This window comes from Ambystoma mexicanum, chromosome 2q (assembly GCF_040938575.1).
Source record: "Ambystoma mexicanum isolate Mex_15411 chromosome 2q, UKY_AmexF1_1, whole genome shotgun sequence".
NCBI lineage: Eukaryota > Metazoa > Chordata > Amphibia > Caudata > Ambystomatidae > Ambystoma > Ambystoma mexicanum.
This window is the reverse complement of record NC_090924.1, coordinates 1368466498-1368490393: the sequence shown is the minus strand read 5'-3', so window position 1 is coordinate 1368490393 and position 23896 is coordinate 1368466498. Positions and strand designations below refer to the sequence as shown.

General features: G+C 46.9%; 1 protein-coding gene across 1 annotated transcript in view; it reads left to right on the top strand.

The window, feature by feature from the left end:
• Positions 1-23896, top strand: part of RARB (retinoic acid receptor beta) — a 544674-nt gene that overhangs the window by 91369 nt on the left and 429409 nt on the right. Inside the window, exon 2 of the mRNA XM_069648851.1 lies at positions 4486-4634. Coding sequence (XP_069504952.1) covers positions 4486-4634 — 149 coding nt within the window. The remainder of the gene's footprint in view (positions 1-4485; positions 4635-23896) is intronic.

The following is a 23896-nucleotide window of genomic DNA, read 5'->3' as shown; positions in this document are numbered from 1 at the left end:
GGAAGTGGACATATGAATTGTCTATCTTGGGTGCAAGAAGCTGTGTGTAAATGTGCACTTCCCTGTAAGACAAAGACATTTTTCTGGCGCACACGTCTTGCGTTTGTGCTACTTTGCCTGCCCAAGATCCTTTGCCCATGTTGCCCTGAGCTGAAGGTGAGCTTCCAGGGATGGCTGCTGAGTGGTGCCGTGGCAGGTGTATGGAGTATTCTCCTGCCACTGGTTTTAGATCATCCCCACTTTCTGCAGAAAGTCTGCAATTTCTGGATATCCCCCTTTGCCCCATATTACAGAATGCCATTACTCTACACAATAGAAATGTGTCCTGCTTATGTGTGTATGCAGGTTTATCCATTTTGAAACAAAATTAGTGTCAGTGCCTGTTTTGTACTACTGAAGATTTCTTGCATGACTTTGCACTGCCATTGTGGCGCAAACTTCTTTGTCCTAGGCGATATTATGCAAATATTCGGAGTTTAATCAATGCATATAATGAAATAGCGGTGTGCCACTCACACATTTCCACAAACAAGCACTTGCAAGTGTCACCTGTCCGTCAGACGTGCTAAAAGGCCGACAGCATTTTCTTGATGCCAAACTTGGAGATTACAGAAGCACAGCCTAGGTCTGCAAGCTGCCCACTATCGCTTGACGGCAGTCAAAAGCCCTGCGTTGGAACTGCACAAATCTGGGTCTAATTTCGTGGACTTTGGTTGAACTTTGCCGTTTCCTATTGACTCCATGCCCAGTGTACGCGAGCGGCTCGCCTCTGCCAAAAACAAGACCGAACAAAGCAAAAATCTGGGCCTACTCGACTTCCTGGTGCCGAAAATAATGCCGGCCAGGAGAACGACGGGAGCAGAAACTGCAGCGCGTCCTTTGACGCACTCATTAGTAGCAGCGTCGCCAGGGCTCCAGCCAGACGACCCCTAACCCGGAAATGATGGCTGCGTCTCCAAGTTCTGCCCAAAGGCCTCGTCCGAAAATGCAAGTTTAATCATCTTGCGGCCTGCTCTAATGAAAGGGATTTTCTGATCTCTTTGGTCGATCGTCGGGGGAAAAAAATGTGTAAAACGGCGCGATCTGTCATCGGAGCTTAGGCTGGGTTAAATTAGACTTTCGAAAAAAAACGCAAACACACAGTCCCCTTCTCTTAAAACGGCGTATCTATCTGCTACTTTATCTAACCTTCCGAAAAAATTCCAAACATGTGGGGGGAGGGCTGAAGAGATCTATTGTGCCGGGGAACTTCTGCGGGCTCCCCTGGGGGTGTAGTAGAGTCAGGGTGAGAGGGGCAGCGAGGCAAGGTTGGGTCTCAATATGTAGCCTTAGTGGGCGCGTGCAGCCATTGGAATACTCTTCAGCCCCGAGGAAGGATTATCCGTTTAGCAAGAAACCATTGTCCCTTTTTGCTGTCGACTCTCCAGCACTGCTTCATAGCTTTGCGTTGCTTTAGGCATTAAAGTCTGGCTAGCAGGTGCATTAGCTCCCTCAGATTGTCGAATGGTAAGGTAACAGGAATGTGACACACAGTAAAGGCAATCTGTGGTGTGTCAGCAAGTTCTTAAAAGGCAACATTTAAAATAACAGGAAATGTTTTGATGGAATACACTTTCCTGGCTATAGGTGTGTCTGTACACACTAAAGCTGCTAAATCATCTGGCGTGTGCATTGATTAGTCGCCGAACGATGAAAGGGTCGGGAGCTGCACAGACCCGAAATGACTGCTGATATAGGGTGACCAGACGTCCCGGTTTTCCCAGGACAGTCCGGGGAAATCGCCATCCGTCCTGGGGTCCCGGGAGTTTTTTCATTTTGCAAACCCCTTTCAGGGTTTGCAAGGGTGGGTGCCCAAGGTCCCTGTTTTTGCCGGGACCCGATTTCAAAATCCCGAAATCGGATCCCGGCGCAACTCTAAATGCGCAAATGGGGGAGTGAAAAAGCATTTCACGCCTCATTTCCTCTCCCTTCCCCTCCCCGGCCACTTTCCTCCAATAAGAGGGGTGTGCATGTGTGCGCACCATCTCCGCGAGCCCCCACCCCCGCAACAGACCAGCGACATAGAAGTAGGACTATATTTTTATTTGTATTTATGCTAGTCCTACTTTTATGTCTATGTCCTGTCCGGGTATTTTTTGTGAAAAATCTGGTCACCCTATGCTGATATCGGCAACCTACTTTGTTATTGAGGGAAACCGTGCTGCACTCAGTTTCAGCATATGTAACCAGTTGCAATAGCGCCACGGTTTTATAAGATTGCTGCATTCTAGCAGCATCAAGAATTCGACATACTCTCGTGCAATCTGACCAGTTGACAAGAGGACTTCATTATTCGCCTTGAAAAAGACAGATGTGTTTGAAACAACACGTGTCGGCACCGTCTTTTGTTTATCAGTGACCATAGCTCTCAACCATTTGTGTCGCAAAGGAGGGTGAAATCACTTGATTTTGTTTTTGGCGGGTGAGACGCCCATTGGAATTAATGGGCGTGCAGGAGGCTTGGCGGGTGAGTCAACCCTTTACAAGGCGGGTGATACCCGCCAAAAGCGTGTGAGTTGAGAGCTATGTCAGTGACCATGGAATAAACATTGGCAACTCAGTTCACCTATGCTAATTATTTCTGTCATATGACTTGCTTTGCAAACATCAGCGCATGTGCATGGAACAACCTCTTCACTTGATGAAAGCAGTACAATGTTTACACTTTTTCTCTACGTTAATGGGGCTGAAAAAAGTGTAGTGTCTACAGTGTGTTTCTGTGATTAAGCCATGTTCGAATCTTTTTTTTAATTTAAATTGTATTATTATTGGTTATGGCAGGTTTTTATATAGAGCTTCCTGGTTCCAAGTGTTAAGCAATGACTATTATTGCACTATTTAATGGTAAACAAATGATTGGCAAATGAAGGATGTTGGGCTGAGCCAGCCTTCATGCCTCGCAGGAACCTATGGCTGCAGTTCACACACAGGTGTCTGCTGCAAGCTTTTAACTCGCTTATTCTTCCGGTTCCCATTATCTTTTTTGGGAGTCCCTTAAACTTTTTTTTTTTGCTCTTTCTGCATTTCATTTTGATGTTCAACTGACAGGTGAGGTCTAGATTTGTTCGCATCCACTATGGCCGCCCGCTATGGGCCCCCACCCTCTTCTGAGGTAAAAAACCTTGGTGTCATCTTTGAATCCTCTCTCTCTTTCGCACCTCACTGCGCGGACCGTGCCAAGAAGGCCCACTTTCAGCCGCACCGCCTCAGAGGCATACTCCCTTTCCTCACCTTCCCCCAGAAACTCAATGTCTCCAGAGCTCTGGTCCTCTCTAGGCTGGACTACTGCAACAGCCTCTTCCTTTATCCTCTCTTCTCCCACTTTCCACAAATCACAAATAGGACCGCAAGATTTATCCTTGGCCTCAAGCACATGGACTGCATCTCTCCAGCCCTAAAATCTCTCTACTGGCTCCCGGTTGCTGCTAGGATCAAGTTCAAGACCCGCTGCATCATCCACAAGGCCTGGGACCCGCTGTATACAACTCTCTCTTCTAAAATACCTCCCTGCTAGAGCCCTTTGGTGTTCTATCTCCAACTCTCTGTAGATCAGACGCTTCTACAAGCAAAGAATGGGGGGTAGATCTCTCACCTCCGCAGGAGCATCCCTCTGGAATGGTCTCCCTGCCCATCTCAGGCTTAAGTTCTGGAAGCTCCTCACGACCCTCCTTTTCTCTTTTTCTTTCCCTCTCCCCCTCCCCTGCTAACGCCCCCGACTGCCACAGTAACTGGCTGCCTGGTTCCCCTCTGAGTTCTACAGGGTACCAGCCCCCTCCCTTTCACTTGCACTCACTCCTCTTGCCCTGCACTCTCCTCCCTTCCCACCGTAGCACTTCGCATTTTGCGCAGATCTGCACCCGCCCCCCGGCACTTCTGGTTACTGCACTTGCACGATCCAAATGTCACGAGGCCTAGGACCGTTATTGTTATCTTTCTCCCTTGCCTTGCCACCCCTCCCACCTCTTTTGTCTTGTAGCGCCTTGATACACCATTTGTTGCATAGGCGGCCTTACACATATCTAATAAATAAATAAATGTTTACACCGCACATGCCAACACGCTCGATTCCAGTCAGGAGATGTTAGTCCAGTCTTGGTTCCACTTTGCATTCTGGAACTTGTAGTCATGGATTTCCATGTTATAAACCCAGTTAAAACCAGGACCTAACTAGCATCTGCCAAACAGAATGGGGCATGTTGGCATGTATGTTGTGCACACAAGAAAATGTTCAATTATATCCACGGAGGGAAGACCATTGGATAGGATAAAAATGGAGAGAGGACTGAGGTTTTAACTTAAAGAAGGGGTGCAAATAGTAATCTGTTATTATACAATTCTTGTAAGTACTTCCTACAGATATGTGATTGGGACAAATATGATCAGCCTGTGTTTTGGTTTCCGCCAATGTAGTAACACCTGGCTAACCCGTGGTTCTCTTCTTTCCAGCCATCGAAACCCAGAGCACGAGCTCCGAGGAACTGGTTCCAAGCCCCCCGTCGCCGCTGCCGCCGCCGAGGGTCTACAAGCCATGCTTTGTGTGTCAGGACAAGTCGTCCGGCTACCACTACGGAGTCAGCGCGTGCGAAGGATGCAAGGTGCGTTCCACACTAGGGACTGGAACAGCGGAAAGGCCATGGGAGACCCTAGACTCACAGATGGTCCTTAGACAAACGAGTGGCTCCAGGGAAGGCAGGCAGGAGAGCAGAGGCACAGAGAGTGGGATAAATGCCACATCGAGGGTGCAAGACGGATCCATACATTTTAGGAACAGTGTGTCAGCGAAAGTGGGAAATCCATGGATGGGATAAGGGAGCAGGAAAAAACAGAATTGATGGGACCACAATAATATTCAGTATTTAAACGGGAAAATAGCTATGGGGCCACAGATATGATATGATATGGCATTTATAACGCGCCTATACACAGTGTTTCAAAGCGCGATAGATAACCTGCAGAACAGATGGAAGGAAGAGCGGGATGCTTGCCCATTTGCAAGGAAGGGTCATGCAGGGACCTGGAAATCTTTAGGGTAGCTAAAGAAATGGGGTGCAAGAGACAGCCCCCAAGATATGAAAAGTGCATATAGAGGTGGTGACAGAGCCATAAGCAGCCATGTTTCATCCCTCCCTAGAAGCACTGGGAGAGGAGGCGGAAGTCCCACTGCAGTCAAAAGGGAACAGAGAAGAGGGAGATACCCACAGGCTTGTGAGTCTCAACCCAGTGGCAGGGAAATGAATGGGAAGAAAGACTACAGTAAGATCTGGAAAGGAGCGGGTTACCATGGTCAGGACCTGGTGACAGTTACAAGGGGAAAGTCGTGCCGGGCAATCTGACCGGCTCCTCTGGTTGGGTGAGCAGCGGAATAGAATGAGGCAGGTCATTGGACGTGATGCCGCTCCACACAGAAGTTAGTATCATATGTTTCTTTCTGAAATTCAATTAATTATTAAGTTTATTTTAATTAAGGGTAAAGTCATTGAACCTGGGTTTAAACACAGTTTAGTTTATGAAAAGTTGTTTGCTGCTCCCTCTGGCGGATGGCAATATCAACCAATATTAACTCTAAAAACGTTGATGATGCTATAAGATCTAAATGCATTTTTGATGCATGATTTTGCCCTATATTTTTAAGACATTTATTTCTACCAACACATTAAAACGCATTGGTTAAATGGCATAATAGTGACAACCTAAAAAAAGTAAATAATTTGAATTACAACATTATGGTACACACACTCGTTCACCGCGCCTTAGCTCACACTACATCAAAACATAATTACACTGATTTTAACTAAGTTATTAATGTAACCTACCTAATATTTAAAGGGACAGTTGTGAAGTTTTCCTGTAGAGTGAGTTAAGGTTTGATGACTACCTGCTTGTAGTGAGTCAAGGTTTGATGACTACCTGCTTGTAGTGAGTTAAGGTTTGATGAGCACCTGCTTGTAGTGAGTTAAGGTTTGATGAGCACCTGCTTGTACCAATACTACCATAACAATGGAACGGCCAACATCTCCAGACTTTCGTATGTATAGTTTGTGATCTCACATTCATTTAAAAAAATAGTTTATTTCTCTTTTTCCCTACTTATTTTTCATTCCGTTGGGTGTGTCCTTGCCATGTGTGCGGAAATGGAAATTCTTTCATTTTCAGTGAAATTTCAGAATTTCAATTTTCGTGAATGTCTGTGTGAATATTTTGTGTGTGTTCTGCACATGCCAGCAGTATAGATACACCTAGATATTTTTAACATGCACAGGTTCTCTATAAACTCTAGGTGTATGCCAACAATCTTGAAAGTTGAACTGCCCAATTTTTATATATTTGTCCTCAGAGGTGGATTTTGTCCATGGGAATACTCATTCTAGCAAAAGTGAAAAGTGTTGGGGGGAGGGAGCTTCACACTGTTTTCCAACTCTGAAAATGTTTATCAAACCTCACCAAATTTACTGTGTACACACTAAGGGTTAATTCATAAGTACCAGAGTTATAAGAGTGTCTGACTCATCATATTTCAATTTCATTCATAATGCTCGAGTTTCTTGATAAAAACAATGCCGAAAGAAAATCATTTTATTCTTCTTCTTCTTTATTATCGAAAGCGTGGGCGGACCATCATTTTATCTTGTTTTTTGTATATGTAACTTATTTACAATGCCAAGAAAGTTATGGTGGGTTTAAAAAGGTTTGAAAAAAAACCTTTCACCTGAAGTGTGAAAATAGGAAAGTCCATTTGAGCCAAGTCGCACATGCCACAACGCCGCCTAGTAGCCATCGCTGGAAGTTCACTTCAAGTTCTGAGCCACAACAGCAAGGCATTGTGGGTATGCAAATGAGCTCAAATGTCAAACATTTTCTCCAGGAAATTGTCTTTGTCTAAGAGGGCAGTGCTACTTTATACATAGCTTAATCAACCCAATGGGTTGTGGAATGTGTGACTTGGCTCAAATAGACTTTCATACTTATTTAATAGATTATTTCAATAATCTAACATGCATCATATACTGCATTTTTTAGTGCCCAGTTTATCTAATACTTAAATTACTCCAATTATCAAGCATAATTCATGTCTTCGGTGCTTTTTCAAAAAAATCCTTGTTGCCGATACGTTTTTCAATCCTTGAATCTTCTTCAAGGTTTTTGTGTACTTCGTGCTCTTTGGGTGTTCCATTGACTTTGCTTGTGTATATATGTTTGCACATATGCATTCATCAATGTATGTGAGCTTCGTTCTGTGTATGTAAGTACATACACATATATTTAAAGAAGTACTATGTATGCACGTACTCTTGTATGTGCGTGCGTGTGTGTGAACATGTGCATGTGTGTAATCGTGTGCCTTAGGAGGTCAGTGTAAAAAGGTTTCCATATTGGAATCCTGAAGTTAGAGGAAGGGGGAAGCTAAGTGAAGCGGGAGAAGGAGCAGCCAGGGGATGGTGGTCTGGGAGACCTGGGATGGAAGCCTCTGTCCATACATCGTGTGGCTGTTCACGGTAAGTGAAGTGTGTTCTGAAGTCCTTGCCTCACACTACCACACCAACCAAAGCACACTTAGGATGTCCCTCTGATCACTGATATTATATCCGCAGGGTCTCAGTGGGGCACTGTCCGCAAAGAGGGCAATAGAGGCCGGATACCCCTTCAACCTCTATACAGATGGATGAGCGAGACACCATCCTTTATACGGCATGTCAGGCGGCCACTGTAGAGGTTCGTTAAACAGCTGGTCTGTATGCTGCAGATCTGCCCGTTGACCTTTTATGAAAATGTATTTTGTATGGCTTTTTGCAGGGTTATTCTTAATTACTGCCTGAAATCAAGAACCATAATTAGGAGTGCTTCGGAAACCCTGTACTGATCTGTCCTGCAGCTAGAAGCCCTCTACTATCCGGGGTCTCTGGGATCTCTGTACTGACCTGACCCTGAGCTGGAAGCCACCTACTGATCTGTCACTCAGCTGGGGGCCCTGTACTGACCTGAGTGAGATTCCTGTACTGACATGGCCCTGAGATGGAAGTCCTGTAGTGATGCGACCAACAGATAGTTGACCTGTACTGATCAGGCTCCCAGCTGGAAGCGCCTTACTGGCCCAGACCTTGGCAGGAAGCCCCGTTCTGGCCTAGACCTCCGCTAGAAACTATGTAATTATCTGGCCCTGAGCAGGACTCCAGGACTCCATGAACTGATCTGGTATTCCTGTACTGACCCGGCTGTCCTGTACTGACCCGGAAGTCCTATACTGACCTGGCCCTCCGCTGGAAGCCCTTTACTGACCCGTCCCTTGGAAGGAAGCCCCGTTCTGGCCCAGACCTTGGCAGGAAGTCCTGTTCTGACCTGGCCCTTAGCTGGAGACCGTGCACCGATAGCGCCCTCAGCTGGCAGCCCTGCCCAGATGCATCTTGCTAAAGCATTTTGATTTTTTAAGAACCTGAATTATGCCCACCTGGACCATGACCCACCCTTGAATGATATAGCTGGTATTTGTGACTGTAGGTTACAGTTGTAAACAACGGAGGGGATCCAGAAATACAGGCTGCCTTTCGATGAGCTGTACGTTAAGGTACAAGGTTGCAATGTAACCACAGGGGTTTGGGGGGTCGTGGCAGTCACGATACAAACTAGGATAGGCGCCACCCAACCCTTGCAGGATCAGTGGAATCCACCTGTCTGATGTTGGCAAATAAGCCCCCCCGCCCACGAGAATTGCTGACCCCTTTTTCACTTTTCATGAACACCAAGAGAAGGCACAACAACTTGGCATTTCTTGGATGCCCAAGGGAGAAGGAAAGACTTTGTATTGCCTTTCTTCGAAATGCCCCAGTTTTTTATTTATTTAAGCCACTGAGCGGTGAGCATTTTCCATAGAGGAACTCTTGCTGATGCATGGATCCCAGAATATCACCACCCAAAGACTTTGAACCACAACTTGCCTCCCTTCTAAAACAAAGTTGTCCTTTATTTCTGTTTCTTTGTATTTCGCAAAGCGCACATGCATCACAATGTGGCCTCTTGCCCTAAGTTCAGAAGAGAGCGGCAAGTGAATGTCTAGACACCAATGGTAGAGGAGGGCCACGTTTTAAGGCCATGGCGGGAGATGGTGAGCAAGGGATTGAAGCGAAGAGATGAGGAGAGAGAATGCCAAAGGGCCTGAGCGAGGCTGGACAGAGAGCGGCCACCCTTACTGGCAAGGAAGGATCTCAGTGTGACCAGGAGATCTTGGTCATCGGAGCGATGACAGCAGGAAGGGTGATCCCATTTCAGCTCATACTCAAGGTAGCCGGGGGTCACTTCTGAAAAGAGCGCAAACAAAACTGCAGAGGGGGATACATTTGACCCCCCTGCTTACTAGGGAGACAATGGCAAGTCATCATGGGTCGAGCGAGGCAGGAGAGCTCTGAAGCACCTGGAGATACTTCCGATCGCCAACGGGAAGGCCCAGGCCATGAGAATTGGCATAATGCGCCTGGCATTGGATCAAGGCGGAAGCAGCAGAGATATAGACACAGTAATAAGTACAAATGACAGGAAGAGGACACCATCATCAAAGCGAAAGCTGGACATTGGAAACACGCAGAAATGTGTCAAGGCTGGGACCCATAGAAGGCGGCCAGAAACAGACCCTCCACCGAGTACCACAATTTCAGTTTTGTCTGAATTCAGACCGAGCAGGTTCCGGCTTATCCAGGCAGGAGTAACAGAAGAGCCCAACTTCCCTTCAAGAAACATAAGTATAAACAAAATGGAGCACCTCCAGGCCGAAACTAGAGAGGCCATTGGGGAAATATAAAGCTAGGGGAGAGGAAAGAACCCTGAGGGACCCCGCAGGTGAAGAAATGCGAAGAAGAGGAAAAGGGAGGAAGGGAGTTGCATCCGGAATGGTCAGTAAGAAAAGAAGAGCGCCGGACATGCCCAATTCCAGTGGTTGCCGAGCGGCCCGCATGGCCAGGCCATAACGCCACCACCATTCAGGGCTGCATGTATGTCATCCAAGGCCGATTGGAGGAGGTTTTCATGCTCAGCTGCTTGATAAAGACCATCTAAAAAGGGTCAAGAAGATTGTGCTATTCCACAAAGGCTTACAGCGGATCTAAGAGTTTTAGCTGTAACTGGGAGGACAGAGATAGGATGACACTAGGCAGGGATTGGAGGGTCGCGAGAAGGTGTGGCAGAGGCTGCTTTTAAACAGGGTGCAACAGTGCCAAATGCAAATGAGGCAGCGAGTACCGGGAGCATAAATCAGGCCGGACAGTTACTCCAAGATTTTAATCGGGCAAGGATCCAGGGGGGAGCCAGATTTTAATCTACAGAGATGGTCCCAACCCCTCGGAGATGGAGGTGAGTGAAAGGGGCCAAAGGAGGGGGTGTTGCCAGAAAGAGGAGAGAAGGGAAGAGTCGCTGCAAGATCAGAAGAAGCCACAAGTGCAGAGCGGATCGACTCTACCTTCTCTATGAAGAACGAACAGAGCTGCTTGCAGCGTTCCTCCGACGGGGCGGTCACGAAAAAGAGACATAAGGGTGCCAAGTTATTGAATAATCGTCAATATGGGAGGAGAAGAAGGACCATTTGGTTTGTGGAATTACTTTTTTGTAGATCTGAATCTGATAATGGGAGAGTGCTTTGGCAGTAGAAGAGTAGGAGCGGCACCAGAGCGCTCAGTGACCCTAGGGATGGGCTTCAGGCCAGCTGGTTCATGGGCATTGGGGGGGGTGCAAGGTGGAGGAGAGCCATAGGTTGTAAGAGGAAAGTCTGCATTTAGGGTGAAGCATGCAAGGAAATGGAGGTCCTTTGAAGACAGAGGGGGGAGCCTTGTGAGTTAGAGACTTCAAAGAGTAGCCCAGCTGAGAGGAGACAGGAAGGGGGATCAGGGGGCTGATTAGTAGGAAGAACAAAGTTAAAAGGGGTAGTGCCTTGTGCATGTCGCACTGAAACCCCCGCAAGCGCTGCTTCTGCTGGCCCTAAAGTGCTGACCCAGAGGCAAGCAGTGTCCCCTCCCATCAGGGCCTAGTCTGCTCTCGCTGCGGCAGACAAGATGACTCCTTGGGTATGTTATGTTATGTTCTGTTATGTTATGTTATGTTATGTTATGTTATGTTAAAGGTACTTATATAGCGCACGGTCACCAACGCAATTGGTCCCCAGGCGCTCTGGCAGATCTGTAAACAAGAAGGAGGGTGGGTAGAGTTAGTCGAGTGGAGGGCGGGGTAGGAGAGTGGGAGAAGTGGTGTGCTGTTTGGCGGCTTCAATTCGGTATACACTGTACGCTGAGCTTTGGTGGAAAAGAGGGCCACTTGCCAAGCACGCCACCTCAGGCTGCTAGATGGAGGTACACACAGTGTACTTGCAGCCATCACATCCTGGCCCACCATGGAGAGTCAGAGTAAGACCTGTAGTCAAATTGGCAAGTCGGTGTCACCCCTGAAAGTCCTGTAGGGCATTTGTCTCTCTTGCCATGCCTGCAGTCCCGCTTCATACCCCTTACTCTGGACCCCTCCGAAAAGCAGGTGCCTCTCGAATAAAACCCTGACAGAGAACTCGCTGATAGCCATAATAATATGATACGCGTATTGGGAGAGTCTAGTTCCGTATCCTGGACAGCCACTTTCAGGATTTTCAGGTTTAGGGATCATGTCAATTCATATCTTGGCTGCTTCCCCTATTTTTAAGAACTGAATGTGGTGAGTTGACTGAACTCCCCATCCTGACATGTGGGTGGAGCAAGCCACCAAAGACTGGGCTGGTCCGGCCGGTCCGGCTGGGAAGATGAGGAGGGATCCCGTACGCTCGTTATCCCTCCACAGAGGTGCTAAGTTAGCCCCAGGGGTGGACCTCTGTAACAATGGCCTGGCGGCCTTCAAACACCAGAGAGCATTGTCAGAGATCACCGTGGTTCAAGGACCGTAAGGAGACGCATTGAACCATCGGCCGCCGACTATGTGTAAACTGACTGTGTACGCAAACCCTGCTACAATGACCCACTAGTTTGCTTGAAAAACGGTGGGCAGAGAGGTGATTGCAGATCCCGGGGTCCAATGGCCCTACCGCAGTGCAGCGGGTATCAGGCAACAGAGACTGTGGAATGCTACGGAACTGCGTAGACTGATGCGAGCAGTTCCAAGATGGCGCCAAATACCACTGACATTTGAGAATAGGAATTTGAGAACTTTTTTGTTGGGCAAATATTGGAACATTTGTGTTCAGGGCATCGGGTAGCCAGGTGCTCTGGCTAAAAGACTTGTTAAGAATAGGTTTTGGGAACTTTCTTTTGGTCACACCATTTGGACATTAATTTATAGAATTGGAAATCCTAAGAAGGGGCACGATTTATAAAGAGTAGGTTGAGGACACCTGGAGAAAGCCCCACATTTTGTTGACGCAATCCTGAAAGTATTTAATTCATAAACATTCTTATAGCTTGTAGATTGATCCCTCGTTCATGTTAGTGTTTCGTCCGACCACTTTCCTGAAGGGTAGATCAACAATAAAAGTGCTTGAGCTATATATTTTGGTGTCTGGTGTGTAGTTGCACAGCCATGCCACATGGAGTCATTATTTTTATTTGAGCATTCTAATGATATTTGCCTTATGTATTCATTTGATTTTGTATGAATAAAGTATGGCCTCTATGTTGTGCCACTCCAGCAACTCTGGCCGAGCAGAAGCCTTGCTGTTCAGCCTCGCTACCCAGAAGCCTTGAAGAACCTTGCATATGCTTTCCCGGAGCGAGGTGGGTGTACTCTGAACCTTTAATGAGAAAACGCTGAGGTGTGAAATACCTTGGCGAACTCTCAATCCTGGTCACCACGCTAGACAATATGCGTATTGGCCCCCAGTTCTTGAGCAATGGTGTGACTCTAGATTTGGCGGCTTGCCTGCCCATTGCCCCCAACAGGAAAAGGCAGTATTTTGTTTTTAACTGTGTCCGCAGACATGATAGAACATTGAGTTGCTCGGTTTCTCTCGGTTAGCGGAGAGGCCTTAAGCTCTATTCGATATCTGTTTCCCTTTCTCTGAGATTTCATGAAGAAAAGTACTGGCTGCGAAATATCCAGAAGACAATGTCATCATTGATAAAGGCTTTGGCGGCGTACTTGATCGTATCATTTGGAAGGTGCCCGATGATATTGCTTCTTTTATGATGCTATCGGGGACGGTTTTCAGAAAAATGCAAATATATTCTTCTCCGTTCGCGAGCTCATCCATATCCCGCGCCCAGCCGCACAATGAAACATCTCAGCTGCCATGGTTCATTACATCAAAAGTCCCAGACTGCAACAAGTTCCTTATTGTGTGAAAAATGGAGATGCAATTCTTACAGGACCCCTATCAACTTGCCTTCCGAACCTAGAAAAAGTACATCAACCGATAACCACACACACACACAAATATCACTCATTGCCACAAAGTCAGAGAAAATGGAATCCATGATATGGAAAACATCATACATGTCACATGCGGCTATCCAGTCCTGTTGTTTTCATTGGGAATTCAGGGACTTGTAGTCCTGGATCTATAACAGGAAATGCAAAACTACAAGTCTCAGAATGGGAAGGAGAACATAGTATGGGTGAGGAGCTAACAAATCACATGGGACGTGTTGACATGTATGTACAAGTATCCTGAGATGTCATTAATTTGAATAATATCTCCTACTATACAAGTATCAAGTGAACATACAGTGTGTGGTTCCTGCTATAGAAATGGTCAATATAATAATGTCATTTAAGTTTTACAATCAATCCTGCCCATGAAAAGGGAAAAGGAGCCATTTTGGAGCTGGATGGTGGGGAGGATGTAATGGAACTGAGTCAACATGGCTTCCGTCAACATTGTGGGGATTTAATGGATGGCCAGAGGCACTTCAACTCCCCCGCACCTGTGTCCCTTGACTCCCACACCCCTCCCTGTGATCCCATAGCCTTCCAGACAGACACTTTCCTGGACCCCCTGTCCTCTCCTGATTTCGCTCCTTTTCTCTCCTTACACCATGTCGCAGGTACACCATACCTCGAGAAATTAGAACTTGCCACCATTTGAATGACCTTCTGGCCTGCGGTGGAGCACGTGGTATAGCCAAAAGCCGAATTCCACCTTCTGGACTGAGCCCCATCCATCTCTGCACCTGTGCAAAGCGGCAAATGATTTTTATTCCTGTGCAGTGTCTGTCTGTACTGTCCCCAGTTCATGGCCTTATCTCCGTAGACCTGGGGTGCCCATCCCGAACCTTCGACGTGACCTCTCCGCTTCCAGGTGGAGGCAAAAAGTTTGCACCCCAAATGGTAACTGCAATAAACGTAATTTTACAAATAGAAGATGTTAATGCGCGGTTATTAACAATGGTACAGCCCAGCTGCAAAGCCGCGGCAGGAACATTTTCAAGGGTTGTTAATTACATTGGTGTTTATAAGGAATGGTTTGGAAGGTAAGTAGCAAATGAACATTAATCACGTGTAAGATTTAAAGAATACTTTGTGGTGATTTTGGATTATTCCCCAAGAATATTTGGGAACCTTACTTGCAAAGTGTGCATTTGAAAGTACACTTGGCTAGTAACATTGGTCACAAATTGAAGCATTCAAGGAGCACTGCACAGAGAGATTTGGGGGTTCTATGCAGAGGAATGTGTAAGGACGGTGCATGCAGATCACAGAGTAGCAGGTGTGCCAGTTATCTGCCCATTAGCAAAGTATCAGACGAGAACCTTTATACAAGCACGCAGCAGTGAGTATTGCCTCGGGAGGATAGCTCAGGGGCAACGTGCACGCCTTGGATACACTACCACACGGAGCACCACAGGTTCGATCCCCGGATCCGCGCTTAGAAACCTCTGGGTATTAAGCATGTTATAAATAACACATCATATATTGTTGGGACAAATATCCTGCGTGCTAGTGGCGACAGAAGCATTATCCTTCTGCCATCTGTGCAAATTACTCCTGAGAACCCAAACATGGGCATGTCGAGTATTAACAAGCATTGTGATTGGACGCTTGTGGTATCTTGCATGTTACAGGGAATGCACCTCTTGCTGTGTGAATGTCAGCTCATAGGAAGGCCCGATGGAAGGGTGGGCACTGGACATTCCATGAGGGACCCTTGGTTGGGACTTTCCGGATGGGAGCTGGACCTAGAAGGATGTTAAACCCCGGCTCTCCTGTGTAACCTTCTATCTTCTAACAACTTTAGGAAAATGCTAAAAACGCATCTTTTCAGGTGAAGAAGTAATTTTGTGGATATTCTCGCATCCTTGGAGCTGTGACCCAGGGAAGGACTGGCCTATAGGGAACTCTGGAGATTTCCCGGTGGGCCTCTGCACCCTGGGCCTCTTGTGTGGTATTTCAAAATGTTCTCATAGGAAAAGCATTGGGCTTGCTGAAAATGCGTCATGTGGGGCCACTTTGAACTTTATTTCCAGGGCCTCTTTTGGTCCCCAGTAATTATTTCCAGGGCCTCTTTGAGTTCCCAGTCCAGCCCTGCTCTGACCCTCTGTCCCGTTTTATGAGTTTTGTCCCTGGTCTTCTTGTTGCGCCCTGAAGCCTGCGGGCTTTTGGTGCGGTACAGATAAATAAATTAAATAAATACATCTGGGACCGGAAACATGAAAAGTACATTTCCTTTCGTGCTTACCGGCTCCAGCGTGGTTCCTGTGTGTTGTCTCACTTGCCTGAGATCTAGGAAACTATATTATGCAGGAGTGCTGGCTTTTGTAGCATGATATGTGCAGAAATGTAAGTCACAAGCAGTATGATGTAGTGCATTTTGCATTTTGCATGGGAGACAGGGCGTTTAAGCAATGCAGCTTCTGGAGTTGAATGCTTCGAGGAGTTTGTTAATGTCAGGGCATATAAAGACATTAGAGCACTTTCTTTCAGGTGGTTTAGCAGTGGTTTTGATGAAGCATCGTTGGGTGATGCACTGTAGTGGAGGAGGAGTTTGTGCACAAGAGGAGAACGGTTTACATTGTATGCATGCAGTTGGTATTCATATTAAGTATATTGGAGTGTCACCTGAACATGGGAGTGGCTGCCGTGTGTTTCGGTGACAGGTGATGATTCCATATGAACATGGATTAGTCACCACTGTTGTGTGTATTAACGCGTGGTTTATTTGCAGGTGCGTTCGCTTTAGTGTGTTCTTTGTTTTGTGAGTCACTGTTCTATTTTTTTCATTCTGTCATTTGTTCCTTAGGGAGATGTGGGTGTGGTTGTGTTGGCAGGTGGTTGTGTTGGTTGGTTGAGCTTATGGTAGTGGTTGGTTGGTCGAGTTTTTGTTGGGCTTGCAGAGGTTGTCTGTTGGGTTTGGTTGCATTCTCAGGACTTCATTTAGGTGGTTGGCGGCATGACAGGTTTACGGCTTGTATTGTTGGTTGCTCTGTTACGTTGAGCAATGTTATTCTCAGGTGTGGCAGACCTGAGGCTGGGACATGGGAGGGCCTGGCAGTAGGAGGTTTATTTTATTTTGAGGGTTGTGTCTGTGTGTGTGGGTAGGTTTGCTGCTTTTGTGTAAGCAGGTTGTTGCTCTTGTGTAAGCAGGCTGTGCTTAGGCGTGGCAGGCCTTAGGCCCTGGTGTGGGAGCCAATGGAAAGAGGATGTGTAGTTTATTTTGACAGTAATAACCAGTTGTGCATTGTTTGTTTGTAGGTTTTGGGTCCGTGTGGTTGCCTGTGTTGTGTGTTAGGTTTGTTTTTCTGTTCCATTAGGAAGGGAGGTGTGTGGTATGTTGCATGTCAGAGGGAATGCACCACTTGCTGTGTGAGTGTCAGCTGATAGGAAGGCCCGATGGAACGTGGAAGGGTGGGCACTGGACATTCCATGAGGGACCCTTGGTTGGGACTTTCCGGATGGGAGCTGGACCTAGAAGGATCTTAAACCCCAGCTCTCTTGTGTAACCTTCTATCTGTGACCGAAAAAATGGAAAGTACAGTTCCTTTTGTGTTACCAGCTCCAGCGCGGTTCCGGTGTGGTGTCTCACTTACCTGAGATCATGGATACTATAACACTACAAGCACAGACCTTGCATGTACAAAAGGGCAATTGGAAGTTATTTAACTGTGGCGAGTTTGGCACTCATGGTTTATATTTTACCATCATGTACTTTTCAAGCTACTGGTGACAGCCCTTTTGCACCCTACAGTGGTGTGGCAGTTGATTAGTTGCTGCACAGATTAAATACCTGCTCCGGGCAGTGTACGCTTCTGGTGTCCTGTGGCTTCAAGTGCTGCAGCGACTGTGGAGTGTTGCGGAGTTAGGCCGACACAGGAAATCTAGGTTCACCAATGGGTGGGGTGTTTACTGCTAATTACAGCAGCTGTTCCACTGGCCTTTCCACGGGGGGAGGGGGGGGCTACTATTGGCTCTCAGGACCTTCTCAATCATGACCTCACTAGGTCAATGTGCCTTGCAAACTCACACCGCCCAGGCAGTGCAGGTGCAGCAGGAGATGGCTATTGCATCTGACTGCAACAGTTTTGGTGGTCTTCAGGAGAGCCACCTAACTTGCAGCTCCGGATCCACATCAGTAGCCTCCCACCATGCCCCCAGTGCAGTGCAGACCCACGTGACCATCCATTGTGAGAGTGCAGGGCCATGCTGCCTGTGCTTTAGTTTGACAGCCCCGCCCGTCAGCGCACTGCATACATGCCACCACACCAAGTCAATGTGTCTAGCTGCTGGGGCAGGATGATAGACTAGCTTTCCCACTTTCCCGACTCTGCCAAATCTATCTCATCCATCTAGACTCTCCACCTTTTCGGCCCCCGCACAGTGGACCAGAGCAACTGGTGAGAAACGTTTCAGGGTGCCGGGAGCAAGCAGCATGTTACTCATAAGCTACATATTGGGGATCACTGTTCTAGACCATCCGGCTCATGATCGGCAGTAGGCAACATGCCAACCTCCAGATGTTTTGACCTACAGCTCCCATGATGTCTCACTACTGAGTGGTAAGCCAAAACACCTGGAATGTGGCAGGTTGGCTACCCCGGCCTCACACATTGCAACGGGCACATAAGGGAATGCTCCACTGCCTGTGTGCAGTGTACAAGGGTCTGATGACGGCAAGTGGTGAAAATGCGGGCGCCACCCACCTTACAATCCCTTTCCTCAAGTCGTTCAGCGTGCCGCTCCCTCGGAATTCCTTCCTCTTCTGTTTGCAATCTACAGCATCTGCCATCATTTGCTCGACGCACTGGCAATTTAAATTAAAGTCACTTTGCCGCCTTACAAGTCAGACACCCATTACTCGATCCGCCCTCATTATGGGCACACTGGCCATCAATACATTTAATAGTGTTTTGAACTCTACCAAGATGGCTGCTATTTGCTAGCTGTGCGTCTAACTAAGTCACTGGTCTAGTCTCTCAACAAAGCATCCATCTTCTCAATATGGCACTGCTTCCCATACACCAAAGGTAAACCCACCGACTTTGCCTGCACTATTAGTATCCGGAGTTCGGGCTGAGTTCAGTCTGCGGCAGTCGCTGGTCCTGTTGGTTGCTGTGAGGAGCTGCTGCTACATCCATCGCATCGGAGATCCAGTGTATTTGGATCACTTCTTCTTTAAGAAAAAGAAGCCCTACTCCCTTTAAAAACTCGCCCGGAGCGCGGAGCGCGCGCGGAGTTCGGGCTGAGTTCAGTCTGCGGCAGTCCGCGGCCGTACGCCGCCGTACGCCGCTGAGGTGAAGACCCGCCGGAGAGAAGGTAAGAAACACGCTTCTATGGCTGAATTGGGGCCCCTGACTCGTGCCATGTCCAGACAAACATTACATTCCAATGGCAAGTTGGACTCCCTCAGAGCGGAGGGCTCCCTGTCCGCCAATCCTGCTGAGCCCGAGCCAATGGATGTGGCGGTGACTCGGGAACAGATTCCATCATCGGTGTCCTCCTCACAGAGAGACTGTGTGCCTTTGGAGAGTCTATCAGATGGCTCCCTAGGGAGTCATGACTGGGAGCAGCAGAGGCTGAGTGGGCCCCGCATGGTGGGCATAGCACTCCTCAGCCTAGGCTCAGGCTTTGCCCACTTCTCTAGTTCATCAAGCCCACAATCGTCACTTGAATCCTTGATGCCTGGCCGCCTCCTTAGTCCCTCCTGTAATCCCTGTGCCGTTGTATCACGACGTCAGTCTTTAACTCCTGATCTAGCGCCTGATTTATTGAGTGATCCTTTAGTGTCACCACTAGATCCGGAAGTGGGTGAAACCCCTCAGTTGATTGCGTCATATACACAATCTGCGACGGATTTGTCCGTGGCAGTACCTTCTGTCCCTGTGGTCGGCCAGGAGGAAACCTCGCTTGACGAAGTCTGTACATCCATTATAACCAACGACCATACCGAATTGAAAAGAATTGCCTCTGTCCCTGTCACGAATGACTCTCACCATGCGAATGAAGGAATAATGGGAAGACCGCTGCATGAGTGCGATGTGACGGACCTCGAACTCATTGAACACGAGAAAGAAATGGTGTTGGTCTCTACTAATGCTGAAATACTCGAACTAACGAACCTTGCCAACACTTGCAACCATCAAACAATGGAGGTAGAATCGAGCCTCGAACCCTATGACGATATGGAAGTGAGATTAGATCCACTTTCGAACAAAGATCCGAAAGCATTTCCAAGATCAAGCGCTGAGATCGTGATTAATCTGAATAAAGCCAAAGCAATTCGGAAAGAGAGACGTGCTACTGCCGAATTGCAAAACCCACAGGCATTCTCCCCTGCATGCAGCATATACTCAACTCAGGTGTTAGATCTAGCAGGACGTGAAGCTAGACTTGCGGAACGCCTGAAAGCTGACTTTGATACAATGAAAGAACGCTTGTCTATAGGCCCCTCAAGAACTGGAATGGAGCCCCTTGACATCTACATTAGAAAGTCTCGCCCAGTCGGCCCCCATAATGCCGCAACGGTCTCCCCTCCGCAAATGTTCCATCACGTATCAAGAGAGGTGCAGAGAAATGCTGACGAAGTCTCAAGCCATCGGAGAACCAGTCTCTCTCGGCTAGAGAATCTAGGGGGGGACAGCGTCTCCAGTAACAACCAAAACTCATTGACGAAGATTGCATCCACCTGTTCCACCCCGAGAACCCCGTTTAACTTCAAACCTACGAGTAACAAAAGGACCGGACTTGGAGAAACGGGGCCTAAGAAGCAAAAGGACCCAATGATCCCGTTTGATGGTAACACAGAGGGTGACGCGGCTGCAGCCTACAAATCAAATCTGTCGGCTGCCGCCGCTCTTCAAATTCATAACAATGTGTTAGCTGCATCATCGGTTGCTTTACTACCCTTCACCAAATTATACGAAAACTTACATGAGGCACTGCAATCAAATGGAGGGCTACTGTCCCACATCATTGAAAAATTAGTCAAACAAGAACAACAAATTGCACAGTTGCAAGACAACCTTGAATCTGATAAAACAGCGCTGTCAGAGATCCAAAAGCAAGTAAACGAAGGCATGGCTAAAGGAAATCAGGAAAAGAACGAATTGATAACATCAATTGCTGCCTGCCTAAAGCAATCAATCACACTAATGAGATCGATGCGTTCAATTAAGCCTATAACACCGACTCCTAAAGCAAAAGAAATTACTGGAACACCTAATTCCGACTCAATGGAATCAACGCCGAAAGAACCAGCCGTGTCCAACGATGTGGCAACAATAGTAGGGCCTGTGAAGCCACCTCCCATGTCTTCTAACCTTAAGCAAGGACTAGAGGAGTGTGAACCCAAGTCCCAAGTCTCCATCAAATGTGCCACTCAATCCCGCCCAAGCTCATCTTTTGGGATTTTCTTTGGAGCAGCAAAAAACTTTAAGGAAACAGGAAAAAAGCCAACACTGGAGAAAGAAAACGTTGAGAAACCTAAAAAGCTGCTGGCCACTGACAACACCCCGAAGAAACAGAAAGAAAAGAAAAAACATTGTGAACCTCGCAACCAAACTAACAAATCTAGAAAATTTATACGCAATCTGACGTCTCCGGCCAAACCGAATTTCTTTTCAAGAACTCAAAAAAGTAATGCACCAATGCCGTCTAAAGAGACCGCAAGTAAGAGTAAAGTTGTCGGTGAACCTACAGCTGAAAAGGGAAACCCCAAAAAACGCCAGAGAGTGGAAACGGAAGAAGTTGAATGCTCAGCCGAAACCGCGTCTATTGACCTCTGCAACTTATCAACGTACTCAATAGAAGATGACTGCGAGACAAACGACCCAAACGCCTCAATTATTTCGACGAGCAGCTTGGAATCAAATGAATCCCTCAATTCTAACCAAAATGAATCCTACACATCCAAGGGTAAGAGGGCGGGAAACCCTTGGATATTAAACTCCAAATCGCTCCCGAAGGCCTCAGTGCATCAGGCTAAATTGGACTGTAAAAACCAAAAAATGCCCAGAGGCGAGTTGTCAGATGTGGACTCCTTAACACAAGGCGTAGGTGGCAGCCCCATTAACATGAGAAATCTAAATCCCAAATGTACAGCCGGACAAAGATCACATCAGGCGGCAAAGACCAGGCCTAGAATCCATGAATCAACGGTTGATAGAAACCCACGAATTGCAATCACGAACATCCACAAAGACGATCCTGATGTGAACCTGAACAGAAGGAATGTTATGCGCCTCTTACACTCGGTACCGGCTCTGAGAACGGTGACATCTAATGACATTGCTATTATCGAATATGTGTCTGAGAAATACGCTGACAAAGTATACCTTCATATATCTTCCAAAGCGGTACGCAATACAATTCTGGCAGCAAAGGATGAAATTCTGCAGTTTGGCTTTGAGACTAGAGAAGTATCGTCCGACTTGGCAAGTCAAAGATCAGTTAATCCAATGAACCCGTTAAATAGCCTCGGACAGAAAGTGTCCTCTCAAGATCACCGGAGGAGAGAACTAAGAAAACAACTAAGACCCGAACTGCCTATGCCCCACTCTAGGAAAATCAACAAATATGGGGAAGGCACAAAGTAGCTAGTCTCCGACAAAGAAATGAAATTGACTTCCCTGATCTCCTGGAACACGAGAGGCTTCCGTCATCTCTACGAAAGTTTTCCGATTGAGCTGAATGATAATTTCATAATTTGTCTACAGGAAACATGGTTAAGATGTCCACCCGTGAAAGATGGCTATTCCACAATGCTGAATCCAGCGGGAAAAAATTCTCATGGACGCCCCTTCTCCGGCCTGATAACCATGATGAAAATCGGATGTGACTGGAAGGTGCTTAGAAGTGAAAACCCAAATCTGTTTGTGCAATGTACGCTGATGCAACAAAAAAGTCACGATGGGAACAATCAACAACAACTCCTCGTATTAAATGTATACTGGAATCCGGCGATGATCACCACCAAACGATTTATAGGCACGGTAACAAATCTGTTGGACAAGCACATCCACAAGAAGAACAATATCATACTACTAATATGTGGTGACATGAACTTGTCCTGGATTTCTGAAAAGGGTGTGCGAATATCTAATGACCGCGCCAACAGCCCCTCAGACCAGGAGAGAAGGATCCTCTGGGATAATATCATGAAGGCGTATGATTGTGATATGGTCAACGGTCAAATTGATGGCGACAGGCCCCCGAAAATTACGTGGCAAAATTTGGGCACTGCAAAGGTTTTGGACTATATATGGGTCTCAAAACATGCCTGGAACTCACTTCATGAATTGAATATAACACCCACAAAATCCAGTGACCATAACCCGTTAGTACTACATCTGAGGATACATCCAGGAGCAAATAAGTCAACAGTGACTCAAGCTCTGGAAGTAAATAACGGGAAAAACAGGCTACGAATATCTACTGCTCAGATATCCAGTATCACAGAGAAACTGGACGAAGCAGACCGTCTGTCTCTGTGTAATGTGGATTATGTATCACTCTTACCGCTGAAAAGTTTACCGACCTTGTGGAAGAAAAATTCCGAGAAAAAACATATCCATAAATGGAGCACAAGAGTAAACGAAGAAAAAAAGCGCCTAAAGAGCGATATACGCAAGCTGAAAGCGCAAGGTGGCATTAACAGCGCCATCCTGATAAAAAAAAGGTCCCAAACATACCGCAATTGGTCAAAGGCATTTAAATTCCAACGCGACCAAGAGAGAGGCGAACTCATGCTGACCATGATAAGATCACACAAATGCAGAGACATATGGCACACTCTAAACAACTGTACAGCCGACCAAGAGACGAAAATGGCAAACGTGGTCACGGAAGCGGAGTGGAATAAACATTTCCTTAAGGTTTTCTCAGGAGATAATGAAATTGATATCACACAAAGAAACCTAAGGTCTGTAAACTGGGACTGCACCGAAACCAGGGAGGACATCCTATTTGCGATTGAAAAACTGAACAACTCGCGAGCCGCTGGGCCTGACGGCATCTCCAACGTTATGCTCAAACAACACAAATCGGAATGGGCAAAACTAATCGAAACTCTATTTGCCAACATCAAAAAACTTAGAGAGATACCGGCATCGTGGACATCTGCAATTATAGTCCCTATATTTAAGAAAGGCGATCGAGCTGTTCCGGCAAACTATCGCCCTATCGCCTTACTGGACACCATCGGCAAAGTATTTGCGAACTTCCTGCAAAAGAAACTAACGAAGTGGGCTAACACGAGTGGAATCACTGATCCCAGACAAACGGGTTTTACGAAAGGCGTCGGAACTGAAAACAACCTGACCCTGTTAAACCTACTGAAGTTGAATGCTATGGAAAGAAAATCACAGCTGTTTATAGCATTCATTGATCTTCATCAAGCTTTCGACTGCATAGATCGGGAAACCTTGTGGGCCAAATTAATCAACTGGAATTGTCCAGAGGAGATTCTGTTCCCCATCAT